The 25,611-nt window shown below is 54.0% G+C and overlaps 1 protein-coding gene and 1 long non-coding RNA gene across 4 annotated transcripts in view; one reads left to right on the top strand and one right to left on the bottom strand.

The window, feature by feature from the left end:
• The window catches only part of LOC123603449, a 32,672-nt gene extending 7,684 nt beyond the window's left edge, over positions 1-24,988 (top strand). Inside the window, exons 1-3 of one of the 2 annotated variants that reach the window (XR_006714892.1) lie at positions 6,031-6,099; positions 16,744-16,906; positions 24,447-24,988. This is a non-coding gene — a long non-coding RNA (uncharacterized LOC123603449). Of the gene's footprint in view, positions 1-6,030; positions 6,100-16,743; positions 16,907-24,446 lie in introns of those variants that run through there. The other variant, XR_006714891.1, reaches the window with a different exon arrangement.
• Positions 4,597-19,945, bottom strand: PDLIM4 (PDZ and LIM domain 4). 2 transcript variants are annotated; one of them, XM_045488342.1, is made up of 7 exons: positions 19,755-19,945; positions 14,270-14,421; positions 10,460-10,538; positions 5,877-6,058; positions 5,509-5,672; positions 5,055-5,172; positions 4,597-4,912 (listed from the first exon to the last, which is right to left on the bottom strand). In XM_045488342.1, exons 1-7 carry the CDS (start codon positions 19,845-19,847, stop codon positions 4,708-4,710), a joined length of 993 nt encoding a protein of 330 aa, XP_045344298.1. In that variant the 5' UTR covers positions 19,848-19,945; the 3' UTR covers positions 4,597-4,707. The 2 variants fall into 2 exon arrangements, with proteins under 2 accessions (XP_045344298.1, XP_045344309.1); XM_045488353.1 differs by lacking the exon at positions 5,055-5,172 and having other exon boundaries at positions 4,842-4,912; positions 19,755-19,940.
• Positions 24,989-25,611: the final 623 nt, after the last annotated feature.

Genomic DNA, 25,611 nt, shown 5'->3' with positions numbered 1-25,611 from the left:
GTCCTTCCTGTGGCTTACAGGGTCCACATGGTCAGCTTTCTTACCCCTCATCTCTCTGATATCATCTACTACTCCTAGCCATATTTAAAAAAAATTTTTTTTAGTGTTTATTTATTTTTGAAAGAGAGCATGAGCAGGAGAGGGGCAGAGAGAGAGGGAGACACAGAATCTGAAGCTGGCTCCAGGCTCAGAGGTGTCAGCACAGAGCCCAACATGGGGCTTGAACTCACAGAGTGTGAGATCATGACCTGAGCCCAAGTCAGATGCTTAACCAACTGGGCCACCCAGCCACCCCATTTCTTCACTGTTCTTAGAACATGGCGGGGCACCTGGGTGGCTCAGTCGGTTAAGCATCCGACTTGGGCTCAGGTCATGATCTCACAGTCTGTGAGCTCGAGCCCCCCGTCAGGCTCTGTGCTGACAGCTCCGAGCCTGGAGCCTGCTTCAGATTCTGTGTCTCCCTCTCTCTGACCCTCCCCCATTCATGCTCTGTATTTCTCTGTCTCAAAAATAAATAAACATTTAAAAAAAAAAAAAAAAGAACATGGCAAGCACACATCTCCTCCCCTGCCCCACACAGCACCTTTGTATTTCCTGCCTTCTCTGCCTGCAGTGCAGTTTCCCTGGATACACGCACAGATGCTCCCTTATCACCTCAGGTCTCTGCTCAAATGTCATCTCTGTGAGACCTTTCTAAATTCCATATACAAAGGGATCGCTAATTCTCTACTGTAATATCTGATTTATTTCCTTTGTGGCAGTGCTTATAATCTGTACTTACTTTATATTTGTTCAAAATGTTTTCCATATATGAAGCACAATGCCTGGGACATAGTAGATTCCTAGTAAATAATTGCTTGAATGAGTGAGTTGAGACTGAGAATGCCAGAGGGAGGCTGTGGAGGATATAGAAGGGATCCAGGACTTACCTCTCCTTGAAGGTTTAGGAAGAATGCCAGCAGAAACCAGGACAGCAAGGTGAGGAGGAAGGTGGTAGGAAGCAGGGAGGCCACAATGTGTGTGTGCATGTGTGTATGTGTGTGTAGTGGGTGGGGAGCAGGGTGTTGGCCCGAGGGTTCCCGCACCTCTCTGTACCTGGCTTGGGGTCTAGGCAGAATGGATTAGGTCTGGGGCAGGCTCTGACAAAGGAAATAATAGGTCATGCCAGAAGCGTGGAGCAGGAATGGACAGGGTGGGGTGGAGGACATGTGGATGCAAATTACTGACTCTGGGTGGGGGGGATGGATGAGCCAAGGCTTTGCTCTAAGAGAGGGGACAGTGGAGTTGGGCCTTGAAGAGTGAGTAGTAGTTTGCTGGATGGAGAAGAAAGAATAAAGGCATTTTGAGTCTGAGGTAAGATTTGAGAGGTATGAAAAGGCGGGACAGATTGGAGAATGGTGGACTGTCTGGTGTAGCAGAGGAAGTGAGACCAAGCAGTCAGCAACATAGGTCAGAGAGGCTTTATTATTTTTTTTACTTTCTCTTAATGTTTATTTTTGAGAGAGAAAGTGACAGAGCATGAGTGGGGGAGGGACAAAGAGGGGGAGACACAGAATCCAAAGCAGGCTCCAGGCTCTGAGCTGTCAGCACAGAACCCAACACGGGGTTCCAACTTGTGGACCCTGAGATCATGACCTGAGCCAAAGTCAGAGGCTTAACTGACTGAGCCACTCAGGTGTCCCTGGTCAGAGAGGCTTTAAATGCTAAGCCTACAACTGATACACCAGGGATTCTATCCTGAGGGCTCTAGGGCCATGAAGGCGTCCGTGAGACAAGGGAGTGAGAGAATGTTCCAGCTGCCCTGAAATAGGCCCCAGAAACGGTTCAGAGGCAGAATGCCAGACACAGTGATGGGTAGGATGGGATGGTTGGGGTTAGGATACAGAAGATGATATCCACATCTCTGGTTTGAAGGCCTCTGGGGTAAGGACCTGAGAGGGGAGCAGGTTTGGGGTCAATAATGAGCACTCCATCTGGGCCAGGTGGGCTGGGGCACTCTGAGTTGGGGGTCCTGGATCTGTGTTTCCTCCTGAGAAGGCATCTGCTGCCTTATTTCAGAACTGGGATCCTGGGTCACAGAAATCTTGTCCTTGCAGGGACCCTGTCCCACCATGATGGACTCAGTCAGGGCCCCTGGGCGACTGGGCCCTGAAACCGGGAGAGGATAAAGAACCCTTGCAGCTCTGGGCAACACACCTCTTAGCTCCTGTCCCCGCAACCTCTCTCCAGGATGCCTTCCCAGGCAAAAAGGCTGCTCTCATGGCTGCAAGCCCTGCAGGGTGGAGATGTTGGTCTTGGGGGAGCAGAAGATGCCACTGCGGCTCAAGGGCTTCTCAGTGTGAGCGGGTAGTCCTATGGGGTTTGGGGGTGACTGCGTGTCCCAGGACTAAGGCTAGCTGAAGTGGCTGCTGGAGGCACAGAGGCGGGTGGGAGTGGGGACCTGAGTCTCCAGGGTTTGAGCCTGGCCTAGGGGTGGGGGTTCGGTATTCCACCCCGCCCCCCCCCCCCCCTGCTCCGAATGGCTTCCCTGGCTGCCCGTCATCCCTTCGGCTCCCGCCTATGAGAGGGTGGGACAGGGACCTTGTCTGCAGGAGGGCGGGGTGGGGAGGAAAGCGGCAGTCTCCACCAGCCCCACTCTACTCCCGTGTGGCCTAGAGTGAGCTCCTGCGTGCGGCCCTGCGGCCCCCACCCTCTGTCTGCTCCAGACCCGGCCTGGCTGCGAGCTCAGTGTTGACCCTCGCGGAGCAGGAGATGCGGGCGAGGCGGAACCCGGGATCGTCCGCAAGACCAGGACTCTGGACTCCAGCCCTGTCTTTTTTCCCTTCACTTCTCAGGGGGCACCTGTCCGCTGTCCTGGCCTGTGTTCCCTCAGGGTGGGGAGGAGGCGGCGGGAGGAGAACAAATTAAAGCAGGAACACAATGTCTACAAGAAGTAAGCAGAAATAAAAATTTACGAGATTATGTACACCATGCCTGAATAAATGCAGGGTAAACACGGATTACAGTATCTTTCAGGACAGGACTCTACCTTTTACACCAGTTCTTGCCAAATGAGTCTGGAGAGTCAGGGTCACAGTTCAAAAATGTTTGTTTGTTTTTCCGAGTCTGGCATCCTGAGTCTAAACCTCGACAATTAGAAATGTACAAGAACAGCCTTGACATGTTTGTAAAAACCAGGAACAAGGAGAGATTGGCATATTACACTCTACAACAGTAGTAATTAAGTCAACGTGATAGTGGAATAAAGTCAAGTGACAAAGACCCCTGCAGTGGTATGAAAAGGTCCTATCAACAAGAAGTAAATGAGTCTCGGAAAAATGAGTAAAGGATTTAGGGCAATTCACAGGAGAAGACTTGGAGGGCGAAGACCATTCTGTTCCCAGCTGTTACTCAGCGCCCAACAGCAAACAGAAGTATTTGTCGAATGAATGTGCATCACCGGTAATCAGAGAAATGCAAATTAAAGCAATCACGTATCTCATTTTACTCATCGGGTTGGCAAAAAATGAAAAGAGAGAGAGATACTATCCTGTGATAGCAAGAGCGTGAGTTAACGGGCACTGTCGTGTGATGATAGTAAGAGGGGGAAACGATAAATCTTTTGTGGTTTTTGTGACAGTACAAAATTGAAAATAGCACAAAGGTACATTACTGAGGGCTAGCTAAGTAAACGGGGACTCAGCGAATGAGGCTGCTTCCGGCCGGGAGCAAGCTGTGGAGAGCGCAGATCCGTGTGACCTGGAGTCCAGGGCAGTTTGTTGCCTGTGAACGGCCACAACTCACCAACTCTGATATCATTTATATTTTTTAAAAAGCGCCAGTCTGTACCGGCATAAGCAACCGATCCATTAAAGGCTCCAGGTCGCCCCACCACCCGGTAATCAACCGCCAGGTCTGGAGAAGGGGTTGTGTTTACCCTGGGCTTTGGAGATTGGAGCTGCGTGAAGGGTGGGGTCCTAGGCCCTCCTCCTTTCTCTCTCTCCCTCTCCGCCTCCTCGCCCCCCCTCCCCAGTCCCTCTCCTGACTCTCACAGGCCCTCCCCCAACACTCTCTAGGCGCGCCCCCTGGTGGGGGGAGAGGTGAAGGGGAAAGAAAAAGGGGTTGAGGAAAGAATAGTGGGCAGGGGGAGGGAAAGACACATGAGAACGCCGAGAACGCGGAAGGTGAGGGGGCAGGTACCGCCATCAGCAGTCCCAGGGATTTCTGACCCCCCACCCTTCAGCAATCCCACCTGCAGCTGCTAGGGGCTGCCCTCTCTCTGCTGGTGGCCAGAGGAGACCTTTCCTCTCTGTGCTTACTTTTGCCATACCTCTGCATACACGATTCCTCTCTGTATAGTCCTCAGTTGACACCTTCTCTGACTCCACCCAGATCAGACCCCTTGGTGTGACATCAGTCATAGCACCCCAGATCGCACCTCCCTACTAATATAACTGCCCCTTGTGATTTATGTCTGCCAGCCATCTAGGCTGTGGCCTCCTTGCAGACAGCACAGCACCTGTCTTGCTCACCAATGCACCCAGTGCCTAGGACATAGAGGCAGCACTCGGGAGTCATGGCCTGTGCTAGAGGGAGGCAGGCCAGGGCACGGACATGTTCAAGGCCGAGCTGAGGGAGTTTATTAGAGAGGCAGGGGGCAAACATATTTACACGGGCCGAGTGGGGGCATTAAAAGCAGAAGCAGAGACTGGAAGTTCCGGGAGCAGCTCAGACGAGTTCCACCTTGGCATTGGGGTATACCGCCACCACATCGTAGCCCTCCGGCGGCTTGACGCGAGCCTTGGCGTGGCTCTCACAGTAGAGCCGCTCGTCCAGAAAGAAGTAACCGCGCTGCTTAAGGTTCAGGCCGCAGTCGCTGCACATGAAGCACTCCGGGTGGTAAAGCTTGTCCCGAGCCTTGACGATGGTGCCCCTGATGGGGAGACGGGGAGAGAGGGCTGCTTCCGGCGACTGATTGACGCATTCGTGAGCGCTCCCATCCGGGGCCTCAGGGCCTCGGGCGGGGCCAAGGGAGTACCCGGGTCAGGGTGGGGAAAGCAGGGGTGTGTACTCACACGATGCCATGGCCACAGCGTGTGCATTCGGGCAGTCCTTGCAGGCCACTCAGCGGAGTGCCCAGCTTGCTGGCGGTGGGCTTGAGGTTGCGGGGGCCGCCAGGCCCGGGCCGCTCCCCTGAAAGCCGGAGCGCAAGTGGCATGAGCCAGGTGCAGAGGTGAGAAAAGGGAATAACTTCAGTTCTACGCGGTGTGGTTTGGGCCCTGCTTCAGGGACCACCAGCACTGCGACTGGGGACGAGGTTTGGAGGGCATGGGACCAGGGACTGCGACAAGGGTGGAGTGAGAATCAGCACTCACAGTTGCATTGAGGGGTGTGGGAACGCTGGGAGGAGACAAGGCAGGGGCAGATGGCTGGGAGGCAGGGCATGGGGACACAAAGAGAGGGGGCGGAGCAATTCAAGGCAACTGAGGGAGTGGGAAGGCAGGTGGGGCAAGTTGGCAGGAGTCTTACCGCCCTCCCCAGCCTCTAGCATGCCCTGCAAGTAGCGGAAGGAGCCTGACTGCTTGGGCTCTGCAGTCAAGGGCTCAGCCGGCTCCCGAAGCATCCTGTACACCTCGGAGCCCAGGTCCACTCCGCAGTCTCGGCTCCGCGGGAGGCCTCTGGCTGGGTCAGTGCTGCGTGAAAAAGATGCACCAAGGGACAGGGTTGTGGTACCAACCTTCCCCTCTGCCAGCTCAGGGGTCTGGTGAGGTTTCATGGATCAGGGTGAAACCAGCTGAGACCCAGAGATCAAGTGTCAGGGGTCAAGATGAGATTTGAGGGATCAGAGATTAAGATGGGATCTGGGTGTGGCTTCAAAGGCCATCTCTCTGTACTACCTGTGAAGTGGAGACACATGCAGGGTGCTCATTTGAGTCATTAAGGTAGCCTCACTGTTGCTGCCATTGTGATGCAATGGGAGGTGAGATGGCTGCCCATAAGGAGGTCCCAGGCCTGGCCTGCCATCTTCTAGCCCAATCCCAGTGGCTGAGGGCCGCCTGCTGGTCGCCGGACTGCCATCCTACAAGAGAGAGGGGCCTAAGCATTGAGAAACCCTCTGGGGTAGGGTCTCTGGCCATTACGTACACATCCCACCCTTACCCTGTTATGCCAGGCCTTCCTAGATGTTGGCTGGTTACCCTGGCTCTGGCATCTCTGGGCTGTGGTGCCTGGACAGGGAAGGGCTAAAACTTGGGACTGGTTCAACCCTAGCAGAAGTGAGAAATGACCATGGAAAGGCAGACACAAAAATCTGAGTGCCTTTAGATTCAACCTTGGCACATGAACTGTGTGGTGGTTCTCACCACCAGTGCCCGTAAGGGATAGTGTTGGGGCAGGACCATTCCAAGAAGCCTTTTAAGGCCAGTGTGACTGGAGCGAAGTGTGTGGCTTCCTTGCAGAGATGGTTCTGGTGCCAAGCCTTCTTACCTGCCAGAACTGTGCTGGGTACTTTATGGGCCCATAGTCGTGAACGTGAAAAACAAACTCCTGTCCTGCAGCCAGGAAGAGTCATCAATCATTGTGTGCCCAAAGCACACAGTGGGAGTGGGAGCAGACTGAGGCTCAAGGGTGTCATTGTGAGGTCAGCCCCCTTTAGGTCTGTACCTTTGCTTCCATTTCATGTTTCCTAGCACAATATGGGTGGCTTTCTATAGGCAGAGCAGATGAGGGGCAGTGGCTGGGTCAGGGCTTAAGGATCCCCACCCCATCACCCATGGCCAGCCTGGTGCCCTTGGCTGAAACATTTCAGGGAATGCCTTGAAAATGCCTCCTCAGCTCATGAGAAAAGGGCAGTATCTCCATAGGTGTGGATCTGAATGGGGACTGGGGATCTTTGTCCCTGCAGAGTCCAGGGCCATCTGCCCCTAGCTTGCAGGCACATATAGGTATGCACACTCTCACAAGGACTTTTACAGGCAAACACATGCACGAAGACAACACACAAGTGCCAGCCAGTCCACCAACATACACCTAATCACACATACACAGTCTCACATTCTCAGAGCCAGGGCTGGTCACCCTGGGGATGACTATAGTAGCCTCCATGGCTGGGATGAGATTGGTGGCCAGAGCAGTCTGACTTTAGGATAAGGAACAAGAGTCCAGGCTATGAAGGTGGGTCTCAGCCTCAGCCTGGGAGATGACATGTAAATTTCTCCTCTGCTCTACAGTGGGGATGGAGAGACTAGATGTTTGTTGTAGGGGGAAAGAGCCCATGCCAGGCAGCCTCCAGCACTGGGGCACAGTGAAGCCTGCAGAGCTTTATCTGGACTGCCCCTGCTTTTTCTGCAGCCTCTGACCTGGGCGGGAGCCTGGGGAATGGGTGGACCATTCACTGAGTGGGTGTGGTACCCCCATTTCCCCCACCCCAACAGTCAAAGGGGAGGGTCTCTCTTCCCAGGTGGGCCCCCATCAATGAGGCAAACAGCAGTAGGAAAGCCCTTGTCCCCACTGGGCCGAACAAAAGCCCCTGAGAAACCTGAGCACTTTTGCACATGTGTCTGAAGGGCAGACAGGCAGGCAAGGCTGGCCTGGCCTATAATGGGGACCAGATGGGCCATGGGCTGTGGGGGCAGGGCTGAGCCTGGTATGGAGGAGGCTTCAACAGGAAGGGGAGTCAGAAGGTCTTGGAGGAAGGAGGCCCTCACTCACCCAGCAGGGTGTGGGAGTCCATGCAGGGTCATCAGAGCCACTGCCCCTCCCACGGCCTCCTGTGCAGCCGCCTCTCTAGGTATGAACTCAGTGGTTAGGATACACATGGTGACCTCAGTCTTTGTTTGAGTCCCAGCTCTATCACCTCTCTGAACCTATTTCTTCATCTGTGAAATGGGGAATGTAATGGTATCTATATCATAAATTCCTTGGGATAAAATGAGACAGTTGCATACAAAGCACTTCACATACTGCCTGGCACACAGCAAATGCTTGTTGGACGAAGGGCTATCACGGGCATTCCTGAGCTCCTCTTCCTATTCCTGGTTTCCCCCCTCTCTGCGCTGGTGCACTTGGTACCATGTGCTCCTTCTCTCTGAGTATCCGTCACCTGTTGATTTGGTTCTTGAAGCCTCAGTGGGATAATCAGCATATTGGGAGTAACTGCCTGCTTTCTCATCAGCTCCCACATGAGTGTGGTCAGAATCTGGGACACTCAGCTTGGATGGAAGTGGCTACTGAATCCAGATGAGCAGGTAGAACTTCCTAGAGGCCAAACTCCAGCTCTCTGCTGGTCTGGGAAGAACAGGCTGGTGTGCTAGGGCTGCCTGCTCTACCTGGCTTGCCTTAACCCATCACCAGGTTCTCAGCTTAAATGGCATCCTCTCTGGGAAAGCTTCCGTTATCATAATCCTTTCTCAGTCCTGGGCTGGACCACATGCCTCCTGTGTTCCCATGTAAGGCCTGAAGGAAGAACGGTCTCTCTCCTATAACCCTGCATGACCTACATGACCTATTTGCACTCGGGGGTGTGTGCCAGGGTACCTTGTGCTGGTCTCAGGGCCAATTGTGGTTTTCTCCTCCTCTGATGGCTCTAGCTGGGCCCACCCGCTCCCCACTGCAGGCGGAGGATGGGAGCACTTTGGGGACAATGAGCCCTGTGTCTGTGTTCCTGAGGACATAGCCCTGTGGGGGCTGGATGGGGGTGTTTCTGTTGCCACCCACGGAGCTCATGACTTTTAAGTACAAGGGGCAGGCAGCAGCTGAGGGGCAGCCCCGTTGCTTGTAGAAAATTGCTCTGACTCCAGCCTGAGCCACTGGCAGCCTAGTCCTCAAGGAGGTCAGAAAGGGAAAGTGTGGGGGCAGGGCAGCTGCTCTTTGGCCCCCAAGCCCACCTGCCCTGAGCCTCTCCTGAAGGACTGAACAGAGCTGAGCTTCAAATTCCAAAATTCAGACCCTCTTGTTCTATCCATCCTGCACTCACATGTGAGAGCTGGGCCTCACATATGTGCCAGGGGCCTACACTGTGCTGCTGCCTTCCCCCTGGTCCACGTCAAGTCTGGTCAATTTGTCAACCCCTGCCTTCCCCCGGCACCTCCCCTGAGGTCCAAGGGACTACCAGGGCAAGCTTCAGACACACAAGTGTGGCCATGAATCTCTGCAGGAACAGCTGAGGTCCTGGAGAAAGGAAACCGAGAGAGTCTCTGTGGTTCTGCCTTATCACCTCATCCCTTGCTTCTGCACTCCCACCTAGGAGCTTTCTTTTTTCTGAACCTATGATGCACAATCTCACTTCTGGGCCTTTGTGCTTCCTCATACACCTCCTTTCTCCATGCCCCTTTGCCGGACTTATTCTTCCTAGTCTTTCAGGTCTTGGCTTGGATACTCCCTCCTCCAGGGAGCCCTCTCTGAACCCTTGGGTGACTAATGTGCCTACTTTGGACTCCTTTGGCCCTGGCTTCTGCCATCCCAGAATTGCTAAATGCCTCTCCATTTTCAGAATGGGCACTCCCTGGAATGTAGTAAGCATCTGGCCTCAGAGATTCCAGCAAAAGCAAGGTAGGATACAAATATCAGAGCAAGATGAGGACTGGGATACGTGGTGAGGGAGAGGCCATAGCGGATCCTTCCTTCTATATAGTGAAGCCTCTGTGGCGAGAAAGTAGAATAAGCAGGCCCAGGAGGCCATAGCCCCAGATGCTGAGTCCCACAGCTCTGGCACCATCAAAGACTAGTCCTGCTCCACCCGGTCCAAACTCTGTGGCCCAGAGATGTTGAGCTGACTCTGGATACCTCAGCCCTGTCCACTTGGCTACCCCTCAAGCCCATGGCAAAACAAGCCCTAGAGCAGCTTCTCCTTGCCCCCCTCCTCCACTTGAGGACAGTATCATAGCTATGAGTCCTGTTATATGCAGAGAGGCGACTGAGCAGACTGAGATCTGCTAGGTGCAATCACAGGCCGGCCAGGGGAAAACTGTAGTCTTAGATAGGGCAAGAAGTGCCTTATATTCTAAAGTCAGTCTTCAGGCCTGAGTTTGGCTCTAGCCAGGCATCCAAGGCTAAGATGGGACAGAAGAGAACCTAAATAGTCTGAAGTCACTCCATGGCTCAACGTTTCCCCCCACCCCGGCCCCAAGCCTGGTGACTTCCTCTTGGTCTGGCATCACTAGGCACCAGAGTGAAGCCCAGCTGGGTGAGTAGTAGGCTTGAGCCAAGGCCTGGCCCTGTTCCTGCCCATTAGAGGTCCCTTTGTCTCAGAATCTAGGACTGCCTAGAGTATAGACAGAGCCCCCAGCAGATGTCCATCACCTGGGGTGCACAGGATGGGGTACAGACATGGCCTAGAGAAGTCTGCTGCTTCAGGCTCTGGCCTGGGCATATGAAAGCCATGGTGAAGACATCTAGTGCAGTTTAACCCATGGACCAGGCCTGGCCCCTCTGCCCTGGGCTCGCTCTGAACCAGGCCAGGCCAGGTGGTGTCCGTACATACCTGGGCCTCAGGGTCAATGTGGATCCTCTGTGCCTGAGCCTTGTCCTCTGGGGTACTGGGCCAGCTCCTGCCTTCAGGCCTGTGGCAGAAATTAGAATGGTCAGATATGTTTGCTTAGTGTGCCTAATATGACTGGGACCAGGTCCAAGAGGGGCTGGGCTCTGGACCCAGAGCCCCCCAGGACCAGGCCTGGCATCGGGCACGGCAAAGGACACCATTGCAGCACTTGCCCCTGCACCAGAATGGTGGCCATTACAGCAGGAGATAGAGCTCCAGGTCAGCCACCACCTAGGGTGGGGCTGTGTGTTCCTTCCCCACCAGCTGCTCCATGCCTTTCTGGTCTCATTCCCAGGGAGGATGCAACAGAAGCCCTGCAGCTTCCCCACTTTTTTCACCCTCTCTGTGGCCTCAGCGTAAAGAGGGCGAGCTCATAGCAGGGCGAGCCAGGCCTCACACATTGATCAGCTAGGAGCCCATTTACTTATCCTCTTCCATCCAGAGCCTCTGGCCTGGCCTGGAGGTCAGGCATCCATGGGCTCTGGGGGAGGTGAAATAAAGGCTTTGAGGGGTGCGCCTCCCCTCCTGCTGCAGGCAGAGTCATCACCAGTGTCTGCCCAGCCCAGATGGGAAACAGGCCATTAGGAAATTCCTGCTTCACCATAGAAACCAAAAGCCAAACACCACTCAGGAGGGAGAAAAACATCATAAACCTGCCATAAGCGGGGCAGGCGGGGCAGGCAAGGCTGAGAAGCTATGGGCCTGGGGCCCAGTCCTGCCACTCAGTAGCCCTGTGAGGAGGCAGCTCAGGAGGGTGCCTGGACCCCAGACTGACAGGTGGGTGTGAAATGAGGCAGGTTACACCAATAATGTCCCCTCTCACCTCAAAAGGCATCTGGGTGCCTTCCAAGGTGTCACCACTGGGCCAGCAACTCAACTCTCTCTCTGTCCACCACCCAGTGAAGGATTTTAACTGTCTACACCTGTAGACCACACTTACTCTATATTTCCTCACCTTTGCCCATTCCTTAATCCCCTGCAGACTAGCCTTTCTACCCCACAGCCTTTTGAAGCCCTGTGGAACCAAAGCTCTGCTGCCCCAAGGCAACACCATCCCCACTGGCATCTGGCCCCAGCCCTCTCAGCCTGGCTCCCAAGTGACTGCCCTAACCCACAGCTCTACCTATGGCCTCCACCCACTCAGAGCTCTTCTGGGATGAATCTAGGACATCTCATATGGCTATATGGCCTATACTTCCCTGAGGTTCTGCCCAGAAGAGATGTTCAAGCCTGAGGTCCGAAGGTCAGAGTGCACAAAGTACCCAAAGCCAAGGGTGTGGCCCAAGGCATCATATCAGAATGAAGAGCTTATTCAATCTCCATTCCCAGGTCTTCATGTCCAGCTGGACAGGTGGCACCATCTACCATCTCTAAGCAAATGATAGCCCAAGGGTGGGCCATGCAAATGCATCTTGTAACATACATAATGGGCAACACAGACCCCACCAGAAGCCCAGGGTTGGAACTGATGCCAGGAAGGTCTGGGCCTACAGAACATGTCCAGAAAGTGTGAGTTAACTTGGATTGTTGGGATAACTGGTTCTGAGTTCTAGACAAAATAAGCATAGCAGGAAAACTGGGCCTTTCTTTCACTTTGCATCCTGTGGAGAAGTCTGTGGAGGATTAGAGCCCTCTGTACACAAGAGGATAGGTGGTCTGAGCAGAGCTCTGGGGGGTAGGGGCACAGAAGAGCTCCTTCCAGCTAGCTGACCTGGTGGATCCTCCACAGAACCCACATTGAGGGGGTCTTTGGGGCATAGGTCCTGGCATAGCAAACAGGCTACAGAGCAGGTTCAGAGGCTTACAGGTGAGATGGTGCCCAGGAAAAGAAATTCTGACCCAAAGGGTCATGGTGGCCTTTGTGATCGCCCAGACTCTGCATGTGTGAGAAGTGGAGATGGGAGCTGGAGGACAGGACCCCAGATTTTCACCCTGAGCAGACCCGGTGTGTCATAAGCATTCAATCCCCAAATCACAAGACGGTCCCATTTTGGAGTTAAGGAAGCGGAGAGCTTTAAGATTAAGTGATTTAAGATTAAATCACTTGCTGGAGGACCACACAGTTCTCAAGTGCAGAGCTGGGGTTTGAACCCAGATCTGTGATAGTAGAGAATGTGCTCTCACCTGCTCCATGGCCAGGCAGCATTTGGAGGCAAGGTAGAACAGATCAGGGGGCCCCTGGCTCCACACACGCTTGGCTTGGAACAAATGAGCAGGGATGAAAGGAAGGAAGGAAGGAAGGAAGAAAGGGGGACCTCCACCCTGCCCCCATGCTGCTGCCCTCCCCTGATATCATTCCCTCTGGGAACCTCCTGACTCAGGCCCCCTATAAGCCTCTGCTGCCTCCCTCACCCCACTACTACCAGGGCTTCCCTTGTTTAGCCATGTAAAATCAAGGCCGGAGGTGAGTCAGGGCCCAGGAAACCAGCCAAGTGGGGCGACCACAGAGGCTACTCGTGGGCAGAGCAGTGCTGATGTTTTCCCCAGCCAGACTGTACCTCAGTCTGGGAGAGGGTGATGAATGTGGTCCTTCTTTAGGGAGAAGGAAACCCAGGTTCACAAAGGTCATCTCGTGTACTTAAGACCCCAAAGAGTCTGGATGAGAACCAGCTCTGCTGAACTTTCAGGCCAGGGGCTCCTTACTTTGGACCAGGTGGAGGGTACAAGGCCTTGGACTTGCAATCAGCTCCAAGAGCACAGTCAGGGGTCCTGACCCCAGCCTGGACCCAGACACAAATGGATACTATCTCAGAAGCCTTCCTAACATGTTTAATGGCTCTCAGCCCTACCAGCGCTAAGGCATAGTTAGCCGTGTTGTGGTTTGGGGAGGTTTTGCCGACACACATCCACAGGGGGTCATGGAAAGTCCCTGTTAGCAGTGAACGTGGCAGAGCTGAACAGTTATGTCTGACTTCTCTGAATCCAAGCAAGACAGAGGGCAGGGAGATCCCACTCAGCCAGGACCTGGCCAACTGCCTTTAGAGCTGAACAAAGACCCAGGGCCTGAGTAAGGCTGTGAACACCCCAGGTGGACTTTACATCCTAGACCATTTATAGGGTACAGATGGGGCTTGGTGATCCCCAATCCTCCCTTCATGTAGGCTGGATGGCATTACATAGTCTACAATATCTGGATTTAACTGGGGCAGAGGCACGGGCCATAGTGGGGACAGCTGAGGGTAGCCACAGGGTGGTAGGAGTAGTTAGCAGCCACTCCTAGGAGTGAGAGACCTGAGGACAAATTTTGCTTCCTCACTCCCTTGCTGTGTGACTTTAGATACCCTGTAACCTTTCTGAGATTCAGCTATCTCATCTGTAATACAAAGACTATACTAGGTTTTACCTTATCAAGCAGGTTTGAAGGTTAAATGAGGTGTTGGACAAGAAACCACTTTGAAATGGTCATCAAGCAGATCACTCGGGTGGAGAGAAGACTGAAATCATCCCCCTCCCCAGAAGCCACCCAAGGTCTTATTTCATACTTGATTTGGGCTGCCTATCTCCTTCCCATAAGTCCCTCCATACACTTCCAGCCCTGAGCTAATAGGGAGCTTCTTCCCTTCTTAAGCCACTCCCGTCTCCAAACAGTGCCTGGCAGGCCCCCAGGAAAGCACTACTTCCGAGGACCAGGGTGCCATGAGCTGAGGCAGAGAGACTGTGTGAGGTTCAGCTCTCCCATGACACTGGCCATTTTTAACTTACCCTCCCCTTAAATCCCCCCCATCATCCTGGCCCAGCCTGCCCTGTGCATACCTGCTCACGGAGAGCGTGAGATGGTCATGGCAGCCCTTGATGCGGTTCTGCGCCTCCAGGTGTGTCATGAGCTCTGTGCTCTCACCATTGATGGCCTGGATCAGGTCTCCAGGGCACAGGGCGGCCAACGCAGCCTTGCTTCCAGCATGGACCTGTAGGTGGACAAGCCAGATCACTGGGAATTGGTCATTGTGTGGCCTTGCTGCAGTCTCTGCTCTAGAACCCTTCCAACCTCAGAACCTGGGCTATGTGGCCCTCCTGCCAACATGACCTGTGGGTAGGCAAGTCAAGACACTGGTTAAGTTCCCATGTGGTCTGGCTGCAGCCTCTGCTCTAAACACTCCCAATTCTAGCACCTGAAGGACTGGTGGGGTGTGAGTGCATAAAAGAGGGGCATATAAGTGAAGGCATATAGGACTAGGACAGTAGGATGTCACTCTTGTAGCCTGCATATGTGCCCAAGGACATACAAAGGACACACAGGAACACACGTGCTCCCAGATACATACAAAGCATGGACGTGTCACAAATACCCTACATAGACAGTGCCCTACCCAGAGAGACTGCACAGAAGCCCCTTGACCTGATATTTCCTAGTGATCTTGTCTCCCTACTTGTTTCCTCTCATCCCTACCTCCCAAATTCACTTCTACCTACCCATTCTCTGTCCAGGCCAGTTGAATATCCAGGCTACTTACAGCTCCAGATAGTTCTCACCTCCATGCTTCTTCAAATGCTGTTCTCTCCACCTGGACCACTCTTTCCTTTGACCTCAAACCATAATTATCAGCTTACACCTCCTCACCTTCAGGTCTTAGCAGAGAGGACATTTCCTCTGGGAGCTGGTTCTCTGGACTCTTACAGTACTCTGTGCACCCCCTTTACCATTTTGCTCCCCTAAGTGCCTCATTCTGGGTCTGTGTCACCACCTTTCTAGTCAAGTTCAAGGCCATCTACTTCCAGCTGCCAGTCTGCACTCCTGAGTCACAATTTCACCTCTACTTCCTCTGCAGGATAGACACTCAGGCCACTCTAGTGCCACTATTGACTCCAGTCAAATGGTGTCCATATATGGAAACTCTTACAATACTGGTCCCCTCATGAGAGCCATATGAGGTTGGGGAAAGGCTCACAGGGAGGCCTGAGTAAGGAGTCCAGGGGAATTCAGGCAACAGGGAACCCTTCGCCCTATCCCTGGTTCCACCACAGCCTTTGGAAATAGATTTTAGCCACCCTCATTTTTTTAAATTTATTTAAAAATTTTTAATGAATCTCTATGCCCAACATGGAGCTTGAACTGACAACCCCAAGATTAAGAGTCACATGCTCACTGGAGCACCTGTGTGGCTAGGTCGGTTGAGTGTCTGACTTTGGCTCAGGTCATGATCTCACAGGTTGTGAGTTTGAGCCCCACATCAGGCTCGCTGCTGTCAGTGCAGAGCCCACTTAGGATCCTCTGTACCCCCCTCTCTCTTCTCTTCCCTCGCTCATGCTCTCTCTCTCTCTCTCAAAAAGAAATAAACGTTAAAAAAAAAAAAGTCACATGCTCACCAAGTGAGGGGCCCTGTAGGCACCCTCATTCTTACTCAGCCTCTCCAGTGGTGCCCAGTTCTCGAGAGCTGCCAGTGACCCTGTTCCTATTGCTGGGGTTGGGCGCTCCTGGAAGCCAAGCTAGGCTCAGCTGATCCAGCTTTCAGCAGGGAGTGGACAAAGCTGAGGTGCTAGCAGCTTCTTGGCTGGAGTCCTGATGCGGGCAGTGCCTAAGCTGACCTGCCCTGAAATATTTTTGCCCCAAGGAATATTTTTCTAGAGTATGACACCTTCAGCCAATAGACCACCATGAATGCTCATTCACAGGGCCTGGCACCTATACAAGCCTGTTCTCCTGGGGAAGCACCCACTAGGCATCATTCCACCCTCTACTCAAGGTCCTGCTCCAGGCCCCTATCCTTTATGGATACATGCTCTATGACATGGCCTGGGCTTTACCCATAACTAGTTCATGGCAAACTTTCAACCACCTGGTGAGACAGAGGCTGTTCTCATCCCTACAGATGAAGTAAGGGAGGCTTGGGGGAAGGGACACCTTGCCCCAGTCCCCAATGCTGGAGAGAAGTATTCTTCTTCAGGGGGGTGGCTAGCTGCAGGATGACTCAGCCAGCACAAGGGGTGCATTCAGGCCCCTGTGGGTGGAGGAAGTTCTTGAAAGCAGGGGTGGCTGGGTCTCAGCCAACTCCATTAGCTCGGGGAGTTCTGGTCAGAGAGGGCATGAGGCCAGGAAACCATGACTCTCCCAACTGCCTTTATATGCATTGTCTCATTAATCCTCAAGGAAAGCCCATTTCTTAGATGAGGAAACTGAGGTCCAGAGAAGTGCAGGACACTCAACTGATAAATGGCAGAGTTAGGGCTTCATTCCAAGCCAACTGGTTCCAAGTCTTATCTACTAACCACTGTGTGATTTTCTCTTTCAGGGGAGAGACAGTGTCACAGGTAGAAAGATTGGCATGTATAACGGCTCGTCTGGGAGAGAGAGTAAAAGCAGGCTCCTGGGGTTGGAGCATCATTAGTGAGGAGACAATGGAAGAGAAGTCAGAGAAGAAGCAGGGACCAGAACTGCAGGCCTTGTAGGCCCAGGTGAGAAACTGGCATTTCTCCTGGGTGGTCTGGAACTATGGAGGGTTCTAAGCAGGGAAGTCATAGGACACAGATTAATTCAGGCCTATCCCTCTGACTGCTGAGTGCAGGATAAATAGATGCGGGGGTGTCTGGGTGGCTTAGTCAGTTAAGTGCCTGAGTTTGGCTCAGGTCATGATATCATGGTTCGTGAGTTTAAGCTCTGCATCAGGCTCTCTGCTGTCAGCATGGAGCTTGCTTTGGATCCTCTGTTCCCCTCTCTCTCTGTACCTCCCCCTCTCACGTGCGCACTCTCTCTCTCTCTCTCAAAACAAACAAACAGTTTAAAAAAAATAGAAGGAAGGGAGAGGGGAACAGCGACGTCAGCTGGGAGACTGGGGCATGAACCAACCCCCTCACCTGTAGTAGCTACATTTCCAGCCCCTGCTCCACTCTGCCCAGCCTAGATGCTGTGATAGGCTGGGAGTCACAGAGTCCAGTGCCATACTGTCCCATCCAGTCACAGCAAGTTCCAGACAGGTCTGGACTCCTGGCTCTGCTCTGCTCCTCTGGATACACTCACTACCTTAGCTCCTCTGAGCCTTAGTGTCCCCATCTATAATGTGAGGCCGGAGGGAGTCCTTACTTATAAGTGCTCTTGTGAGGACTACCTGAAAGAATCAAGGCAAAAAGTCCCCACAATAGGTTGGGCACATGGTGGTGCTCACTCCAGGCTCTGGTTGCTGGGGAGCTGGTACCAACACCCATTAGGGTGGGGCCTGGAATGCTATGGATGCCCAGCCAAGACCAGCAACCACTATAGTTCACAGAGGAAGAAGCCTTGGGCAGTGTTCTTGGGGGCTCCTTGAAGCTTTGTGAGCTGAGGTTGCAAGGCCCCAGCTCTGCCAGGCACCCAGCCTCCACCCAGTCTGAGTGTGGCTGTCCCCACAGGGAGGTAGGTGGGAGGAGGCCCTGGAAGCATGGAAGGAGTTGGATCTTCAGCCCCCTTGGTAAGGACACTCCCACATATCATCAGTATCTGTAGACCTGCCCTTGAGGTACCTGTTGGGCAAGCTGTGGCCTGTATTTCCTCAGCTCTGGAGATCTCCCTAGATCCCACTCAAACCCAGGCTCAGGCATCCTGGCTCCTTGGGTCTGAGCTGCTGCCACATGACTTTGGGGGACAAGGGGGGTTCTTCCCGGCAAACCCTCTCCCAGCCTGGCTACTTGCCTGCCTGCCAGGGACCTACATCCCTGTCAGCTCCAAACAAGGCCGCTGCTGCTGCCGCCACTGTGACGTGTGGAGGCCTTTCCTCCGCAGGCAGGCAGCCGCGTGGGCAACAGATGTCTCTGCTCCCTGCCGCCTGTGGCCGTCAGCCGCCGCCACTGAGCCTGTCAGCGGCCTCACGCCTAGGGTGCCTGGCCTGCTGGCTGGCCTAGCACCCCCACCAGCCCGCTTTGGCGGACACACAGCAAGACACACATGGAGACAGACACAGAGGCGCGCGCGCACACACACACACACACACACAGAGCAGTGTGCCTCAGGGAAGTGGGAGATGAAAGGCTCCCGGATGTGTTAAAGGCCCACCTCACTCAGCCCCAGGAACCTGGTGGCCGTGGGTAAGGGCAGATGTGGGAAGCCTCCCAGGACAGCTGGGCCTGCCTGTCACCCTGGCCCCCAGAAAAGGGATTCCACAATTCTATGCTCCACCGGGTGCCCACCCCCTCCTAGGAAGTGGAAAGAAGTCTCTGAAAGCCCAGCCAGCTTAGTCCAGCCTCCGCGGAGAGAGGTGGCATTAAGGTAGGGGAAAGTGGTTCTCAGTTTTCCTGACACAGGCCCCCAAAGATCAGAGCAGCCTGTGTGGGGATAAGGGATGGCCCTCAAATGGGTCCAGGGCCCCTCTGCTCTTCCCTCCAGACTGAGAGCCTTCAATGGCAGGATCTCTGTTTTGTCCTCTTTTGTCCCCTAGTCTGGGACCCCAAAGGGCAGAGTCTGACTCCCCTTTTTTAGCCCTTCAAACTAAGAGACCCCAAGGCTGGGCCAGGATCCTGTCTCGCCCGGATTGGGTACCCCTTCTGACAGGGCCTGAATCCCTTCCTCTGCTCCTCTTCCCTCCTCAAATTAGCCACCGCCCAGGATTGTGCCCCCTCTGCTTTCTCCTCTGTCCTAAGCCTGGGGTAATGCATAGCCCTGGAACCTTGAGGAACTGGGCTGAGGCTATTCTGGCCTCTGACCTTGTGTTGTCTTGTGGGCAGGGGTCTCACTTCCTCACAGTAAGTCTCCCCTTTCCCTTCCCCTGGAAGCCCTGAATTCCTCCTGGTCACTTCCCCATAGGACAACTGAGGTCATAGATGAGAGTCTGACCAAAACTAGAGTGAGGAAGTGGATGGCTCTTTCTCTTTTCATATCCAGAGAGGACCCCAGACCTCCCTGGGGTCACCCAGCTCTGCTGGCAGGGACTTTTGTTAGAAGGGGGCTCTCAGTCATTTCGCCCCAATCCTGACTGGGTTCAGCCTAAGCAGTGTTTCTGGGCCTCTGTCGATGGGTCCAGACCCCTGGCCCACGACTGCGGTTCTTCCCTGGCCTGCAGTCACTCCCCCAAAATGAGACCAGCAGGGAGGCTGGTGTGTGAACAAGGGGGTGGGGATCCTTCAAGGGACAGGGCAGGCAGGCCCAGCGGGAGAGAGGGGGGGCGGTTGGGGCCCCACACTGCCATGCCTGGAAGCCTCTAGAGCCTGTGTGTCTCCCTGGCCATTCCTTGGCCTTCGAACTTCAGGGACGTCGGGGATCAGGGTCTCGAGTGGACCGCGAGGGCAGGGTCTCAGATGGAGGAACTTCCCGCCGCCCCGTGGCCATCAAACTCACCCGCGAGATGGTGAGGGGTGCGCTGAAGTCCCGGCCGCCTACTAGGCGGAATCCCCAGGGTGAAGGGCCGCGCAGGGTCACGGAGTGGGGCATCGCGGGCCGGAGCCGCAGCCGGAGCCGGAGCCGGACACTGAGGAGCCGCCGCCGCCACCGCCGCCGCAGCCGCCGCCTGGACGCCGCGCCCCGCCCCCGGCCCGCCCGCCCCCGTACTCCCCTCCACCCGGCCCCCGCCCCGGCTCCCCGCGCGCCCGGATTGGCCCCGCGGCCGGCCCGCCCCGCCCACTTCGGGGGGCTCTGAGGACCCGCCCCTCAACCCTGGCGCCTGTAGCCCAGCACCCCCGCGGGGTTCGCGGAGACCCTGGGACTGGGGCAGCCCCGACGTCAGGGATCCTGCCCTGGCCTCGCTCTGAGGTCCGCGGATCCAGCGCGGCCGCGGAAGGTCAGGCACAGGCCCTTTGAAGTCCCTTCTACCGGGCAGCGCCCCAGGCTGAGGAGGGATGGCGGTGGGGGCCGGCCCAAATGGGGGATGGGGCCCTGACTTGCTCAGAAAACTCCTCAAGGTCCTGGCAGGCAAGGCTGCCTCCCTGTTCCTCCGTGCCAGGAGGGCTCTGAACAGCAAGCATTGATGGGCAGCCTTCGGCCTTCGGCCTGGCCAGGGACACAGACTCAGGATGACAGCAGGCGCTGCCTGTGAGTGAGAACAGGAAGGTACCCAGCCTCCTTCTGGGAGGCTAGGAAGAGGTCTGGAAGAAGTGGGCCCTGACTTGACTCTAGCAGCAAGGTGGCCTCTTGTCCTTCTAGACGTCTCTGCCTGCCCAGGACACTCCTTCTCCAGCTCCCCTCTTCTTCCAGGCCCTCTCCCTGGCTGCACAGCCTCTTCCCCTCCTTTGCAAGGATTTTTGTTTCCCCAGGCTTCCTAGAAAAGGAGCAGCTTAGGGTGGTGGGATAGTAGCTGCACCAATGCAGGGGAGTGATGTATTTGAGGGGCATGGAATTGTGGGTGGCCCTTCCCTTGAGGACCCCAGTGCTAGTACTTTCTTCACTCTGAATCATTGTCCTCCAGGGATGTCCGTGAATGGCCTTTGCAGGTATCATGGCTTGGCCAGAGTACACCTACTACCCTCTGGCTCCCCTGGACACTTTGTGTTTGGCTACATCAAGGCAACACTGTTCCCTTCTCCAGGTTCTACTTTAGCCATTCTTGACAACGCTGTGTGCCCTCAAGTTTTGGTAAGGACTCCGCCCTTGGAGGCTAACAGGCTATGGGGTGAGATGTGTCCATGGGATCTCTTAAAACCCCCAAGAAGGAGGGCCACTCAAGAGGCACAAACTCAGGGTAGTCCAAGGAATGGGGGGATGCCTTTAGGGTGGAACATGGATGCCTCTCTGGGAGGTGGGGTGCTGTTGTCTGTTCAGCTGGCAGAGAAATGTCAGTGGCTCATCCTGAAATCACTTCATTGCCTTCCAGTTTACTTCCTTTTTAGGGAAGCATATTTCTCCCTTCTAGAAGTAGTCCTCTTGAATATGACTTTCCTAGCCCTTTAACATTTGGTCACTATAATTCATCTCTGAGGGTGTCTATCACAGAGTTGAAGATGCGTGGAGGGTGGGGAGTGGCTCTTCTAGAATCTGTACATAAACTTGCCCATTTCATTGTGCAGTTTCTGGGTGAGTTCCAGAGTCCATGCCAGTTATCCCCCACAGTGGGTCTTTGATGACATCTGAGTCCCATTTCTGACAGTGCCCTACACAGGACACAGCCTGGGCAGACTGTGCTCCTAGAGACTAGGGACAGGCCTTTTTTTTTTTTTTTTAAGTATATTTATTTATTTTGAGAGAGAGAACAAGCCCGAGAGAGAGGGGAGAGAGAGAGACTGCCAAGCAGCCTCCACACTGACAGTGCAGAGCCTAACACAGAGCTTGAACTCACACACTGTGAGATCATGATGTGTGCTGCAGTTGGGTCAGACATTTAACTGACTGAGACACCCAGGCACCCCTAGGGGCAGACCTTCTTAAGAGCCACACTGTGGTTTCACTCCTGAGGTACCCTGTGTCGTGAGTAGTAGGTCAGACAAGCTGCTTCCAACCCGTCCCTGATACTTCCTCCAGGAAGCCCTCAGAATTTCATTTCACTCTTAATGGTGTTGTTCCTGGGGGGTGCTGTGTTACTGAATCCTTATCATGTAGGGCACCATGTCAAGTGGCAATTATAGGGTCTGGGAGTCCTCTCCAAGGTGGAGATGGGTGGCAGCTGGATCATACCTCACCTCTGCCCTAGTGGACTTCACTTGTTCATTACACACCACCATAGGCATCTGTGTTGTTGGGTATAACCAGACTGTTCATTTCATGCATTCTCTATGCATTCAACAAATATGTACTGAGTGCTTTTCATATGCCATGGCCAGTGCCTGCCCAGAGCTGGGATCAAGGCATCCATGGGGGCAGGGGCTGTGTCTATCTTATTTATTTATGTTTCTCCAGCACCCAGCAGAGCACCTGGCACACAGAGTGTGTTCAAAAACATTTGCTATTAAATAGCATTATCATTGTTATAGGAACTATAATCTCAGCTCACCCCTTGGCCACTACCCAGAGAGAAGCAGGGAGAGCATGAAGGGCCAAGAAGCAGGAAGACTTCTGCCTCTGCTGCCCTGGAGTCCACACTCAGTGACGCTGTCCTTCAGGGGCTCCAAGTGGCTCAGGCATTATGCCCAGGTCCTCTGTGAACAGTCAGGTCTGTCCAAGGTCAGGAGAAACCACAATGCTTTTTCCTCAATGGGCTGGCAAGCTCCAGCAGGAGAAGAAGCCTCTGGAAGATGCCCTTCGGCCTGAGGCGAGGGGAAGGGGGAGGGAAGTTCTAGGACAAGAACAACCTCAGACTGAGGGTGAGGCCAACCTAGGGAGTGCCCAGCGTAGGAAGCGGACCTGGGTGGGGGTAGAGTGAAGGTAGTGGAGCATCCCATGAGGATACCTTCCTGTGAGGTTGCTAGAGGTTGGTCAGAAAGCTCAGACCCTGACCCGCCCCATCCTGGTCCAGTGGCCATAGGTCTCTGGATGGAGTCTTGCCCATTCAGACTCAGCTCCTCAGGCCAATGCATCTTTTCCTGAAGGCCCAGCTCCCTCTCCCCAGTCAATAGTCTGGATTCCAAGGGGATTTAAATCCCTGAACGGGCATCCCCTCTTTACCAGACACCCAGTCCACAGTACTGACCACTGCAGGGCCCCAGAGGACAGCCAAGGAAGAACCTGAGAAGCCCCCATTTTAGGGTGGCCTGTTTGGCCTGGCTCCAGGCCCCATAGCTTCTGGTCACCCAGAGGTCTCCTCTCCAAGAGACCTGCTAGTCAAGACCAGGACTCTGAGAGTCTGTAGGATGGAGAGAACAGCAACATGTGGCAAGGCTGGATGAGGAGGGGCTGTGCGGGCCTTCTGTAGGGCTAGGACTTGAGCCTACAGTAATAGGGAACCTGGACAGGCCTGAGGCAGGGTTTGAAGGGCTCTGAAAGGAGCAGAGGCAGCCAGGAGCATGGACAGCAGGCCCTATACAAAAGGAAATGTGGGGTTGTGTAGCCTGTGAGGTGAGCTGAGAGCTGAGGTTGACAGGACTCAGTCAAGGAGGCAACAAAGCTGGCCTTTGAGCTGTGTTTGGTGCCACAGAACATGTAGGGGAGGGCATGCCTGCGACCAAGGGAGTTTCCCAGCTCTAGTTTTGTGCTATTTGATCCCTCAACAAACACTTACGGAGTACCTGCTGTGTGTGTAGCCTAGACTTGATTAACTGGACTTGGAAGTGGGATGGCGACTCCCCACCCTGCTGGGTCTCCTCTGGGGGCTGAGAGCTAGTGTCTCCAGAGGGAGTCAGTCTCTGAGAGTCCAAACAGGGACAGAGCTGACTCTAACAATTGAAGCCGATTTCCTGGGTCTGAGCCAAATTCCACGACAGACACAAAAGCAGAACCAATTCCTGTTAGGAAACTAAGCCTTGGGGAGGGTGAGTGACCACCTCAAGGTGACACAGCTTCTAAGCAGTTCATCTGGAGCTTAAGACCCTGCCCTCGTGGCTTTATGCCATGCCTTTTGCAGCAGGGACTGGATGTGTCTGAGTCCTACTGACAACCTCCAACAGCACCCCTGTCAGACCTGCTTTGTGTCTATTTTCACAGAGAAAACCTGTCTGCTCTGGGTCCCAACAAAGGGGCTGCCAGGCAGCAGGGAAGGGGCAGGTTTACCCAGCTGGGCCCAGGGAGGCCCTGGCCCTGAGGCTTGGGAGTGGAGGGTGTTGGGAGGAGTGGCATCACACACAAGGGGGAGGCAGCAGACAGCGGGAGAGCCAGAGGGCAGCTCAGCCAGCCCAGGCAGGGAAGTGACAAAACAGGCTGTTGGCGGTGGCAGTGAGATTGAGTGGGATTGAGTGTTGTGCAGCTGGGGCCTCAAGAAGGCAGCTTATAAAGGCACCATGGTTTTGCTCTGCCACAAGGTTACCTCCATTCTTACCTTCTATCCTACTTGTCATTCAGGCTCGAGTTGTGCAGGCAGCCTGCCCTAGATTACCCAGCCTCCCCTGGCACCAGATGGCTCAATTCTACCTGTATCCTCCATAGAAAAGCCCGACCCAGGGGTTCTTAGGTTTCCAGCTTCCCCTGACAGTTGAGGACTTCTATCAGCCAACCATGCTGATCTCTGTGCAGAGAAGGAGCCTCCTTTTATAAATCAGCTCCTCCAGGCAGAGCAGCAGAAGAATCGCAGAGCATGGACTATGTGCTCATTCTGTGCCTTGGAGACTCGTGGCTTCGGCCTGACCATCACCATGCTCTGGCACAAGCAGGGATGCAGGACCCTCCCCTTCTCAGATCAGGGAGGGAGACATGGCTGTCAGGTGTGAGTAAGGCTCCACCAAAGGCGAAGGGATAACAAAGAGGAAACAAGCATGGGGTGTGTGGAATCTAGATACTGGGGCTCCTTATACACACACCACCACTCATCTGTCGGTTTGGGACTCACTGCCTAGGCCTGGATTGGAGCCCCGCCCCAGTTCACATATTCACAGACTCATTCAGAAGTGGCCTCCCAGGGCACTTAGATCTCTGGGCTGAGGACCCTCCTCCTCTTCCTGACCTCTAGTGCTGATATCCAGGACCTCTTAAAGAGCTACAGAGATCCAGGCCACTTCCATATCTCTAGGCTTCCAGAAACATAAAAATGAAAGTAAAGTAAAAATAGTGTTTTAAGAGTTATGGCCTATGTTGTTTATTTTTTAATGTTTATTTTTTTTATTGTGTGTGTGTGTTGAGAGAGAGAGAGAGAGAGAGGAGATAGAGAATCCCAAGCAGGCCCTAGTTCAGGTCATCATTTCAGGGCTCGTGGGATTGAGACCCAGACTGGGCTCTGAGCTGAAATCAAGCATCCAATGCTTAACTGACTGAGCCACCCAGGTGCCCCTGCCTGGCCTATGCTGTTTATGCTTTGCTCACTTATTCAACAAAATTTTTTATTCAGTTCTACTTAATAAAATATTCAAATAGTTTTAGGAGCCTTTTATGTGTCAGGTACTGTTTTAGCCCTGAGTACTGCACAATTAAATGTTTGTAACACACACACAAAATGTACAGCATCATTTGTAGATAACTTCAAAGATTCAAATTCTAGGCTTCCTGGCCCACTTCCTCGGGCTAGACCTCCACAGTCCCCATCCCTCATGAATTTTATTTTTCATTATTTTTAAATTTTTAAAAAAGTTTTTGTTTATTTATTTTGAGGAAAACAGAGAGAGCACAAGTGGGGGGAGGGGCAGAGAAAGAGGGAGAATCCTAAGCAGGCTCCATGCAGTCAGTGCAGAGCTCGATGTGGGTCTCC

The sequence above is a fragment of the Leopardus geoffroyi genome, chromosome A1, assembly GCF_018350155.1.
Source record: "Leopardus geoffroyi isolate Oge1 chromosome A1, O.geoffroyi_Oge1_pat1.0, whole genome shotgun sequence".
NCBI classification, from domain to species: domain Eukaryota; kingdom Metazoa; phylum Chordata; class Mammalia; order Carnivora; family Felidae; genus Leopardus; species Leopardus geoffroyi.
The sequence above is the reverse complement of the archived record's forward strand: the minus strand, read 5'-3'. Positions and strand labels throughout refer to the sequence as shown.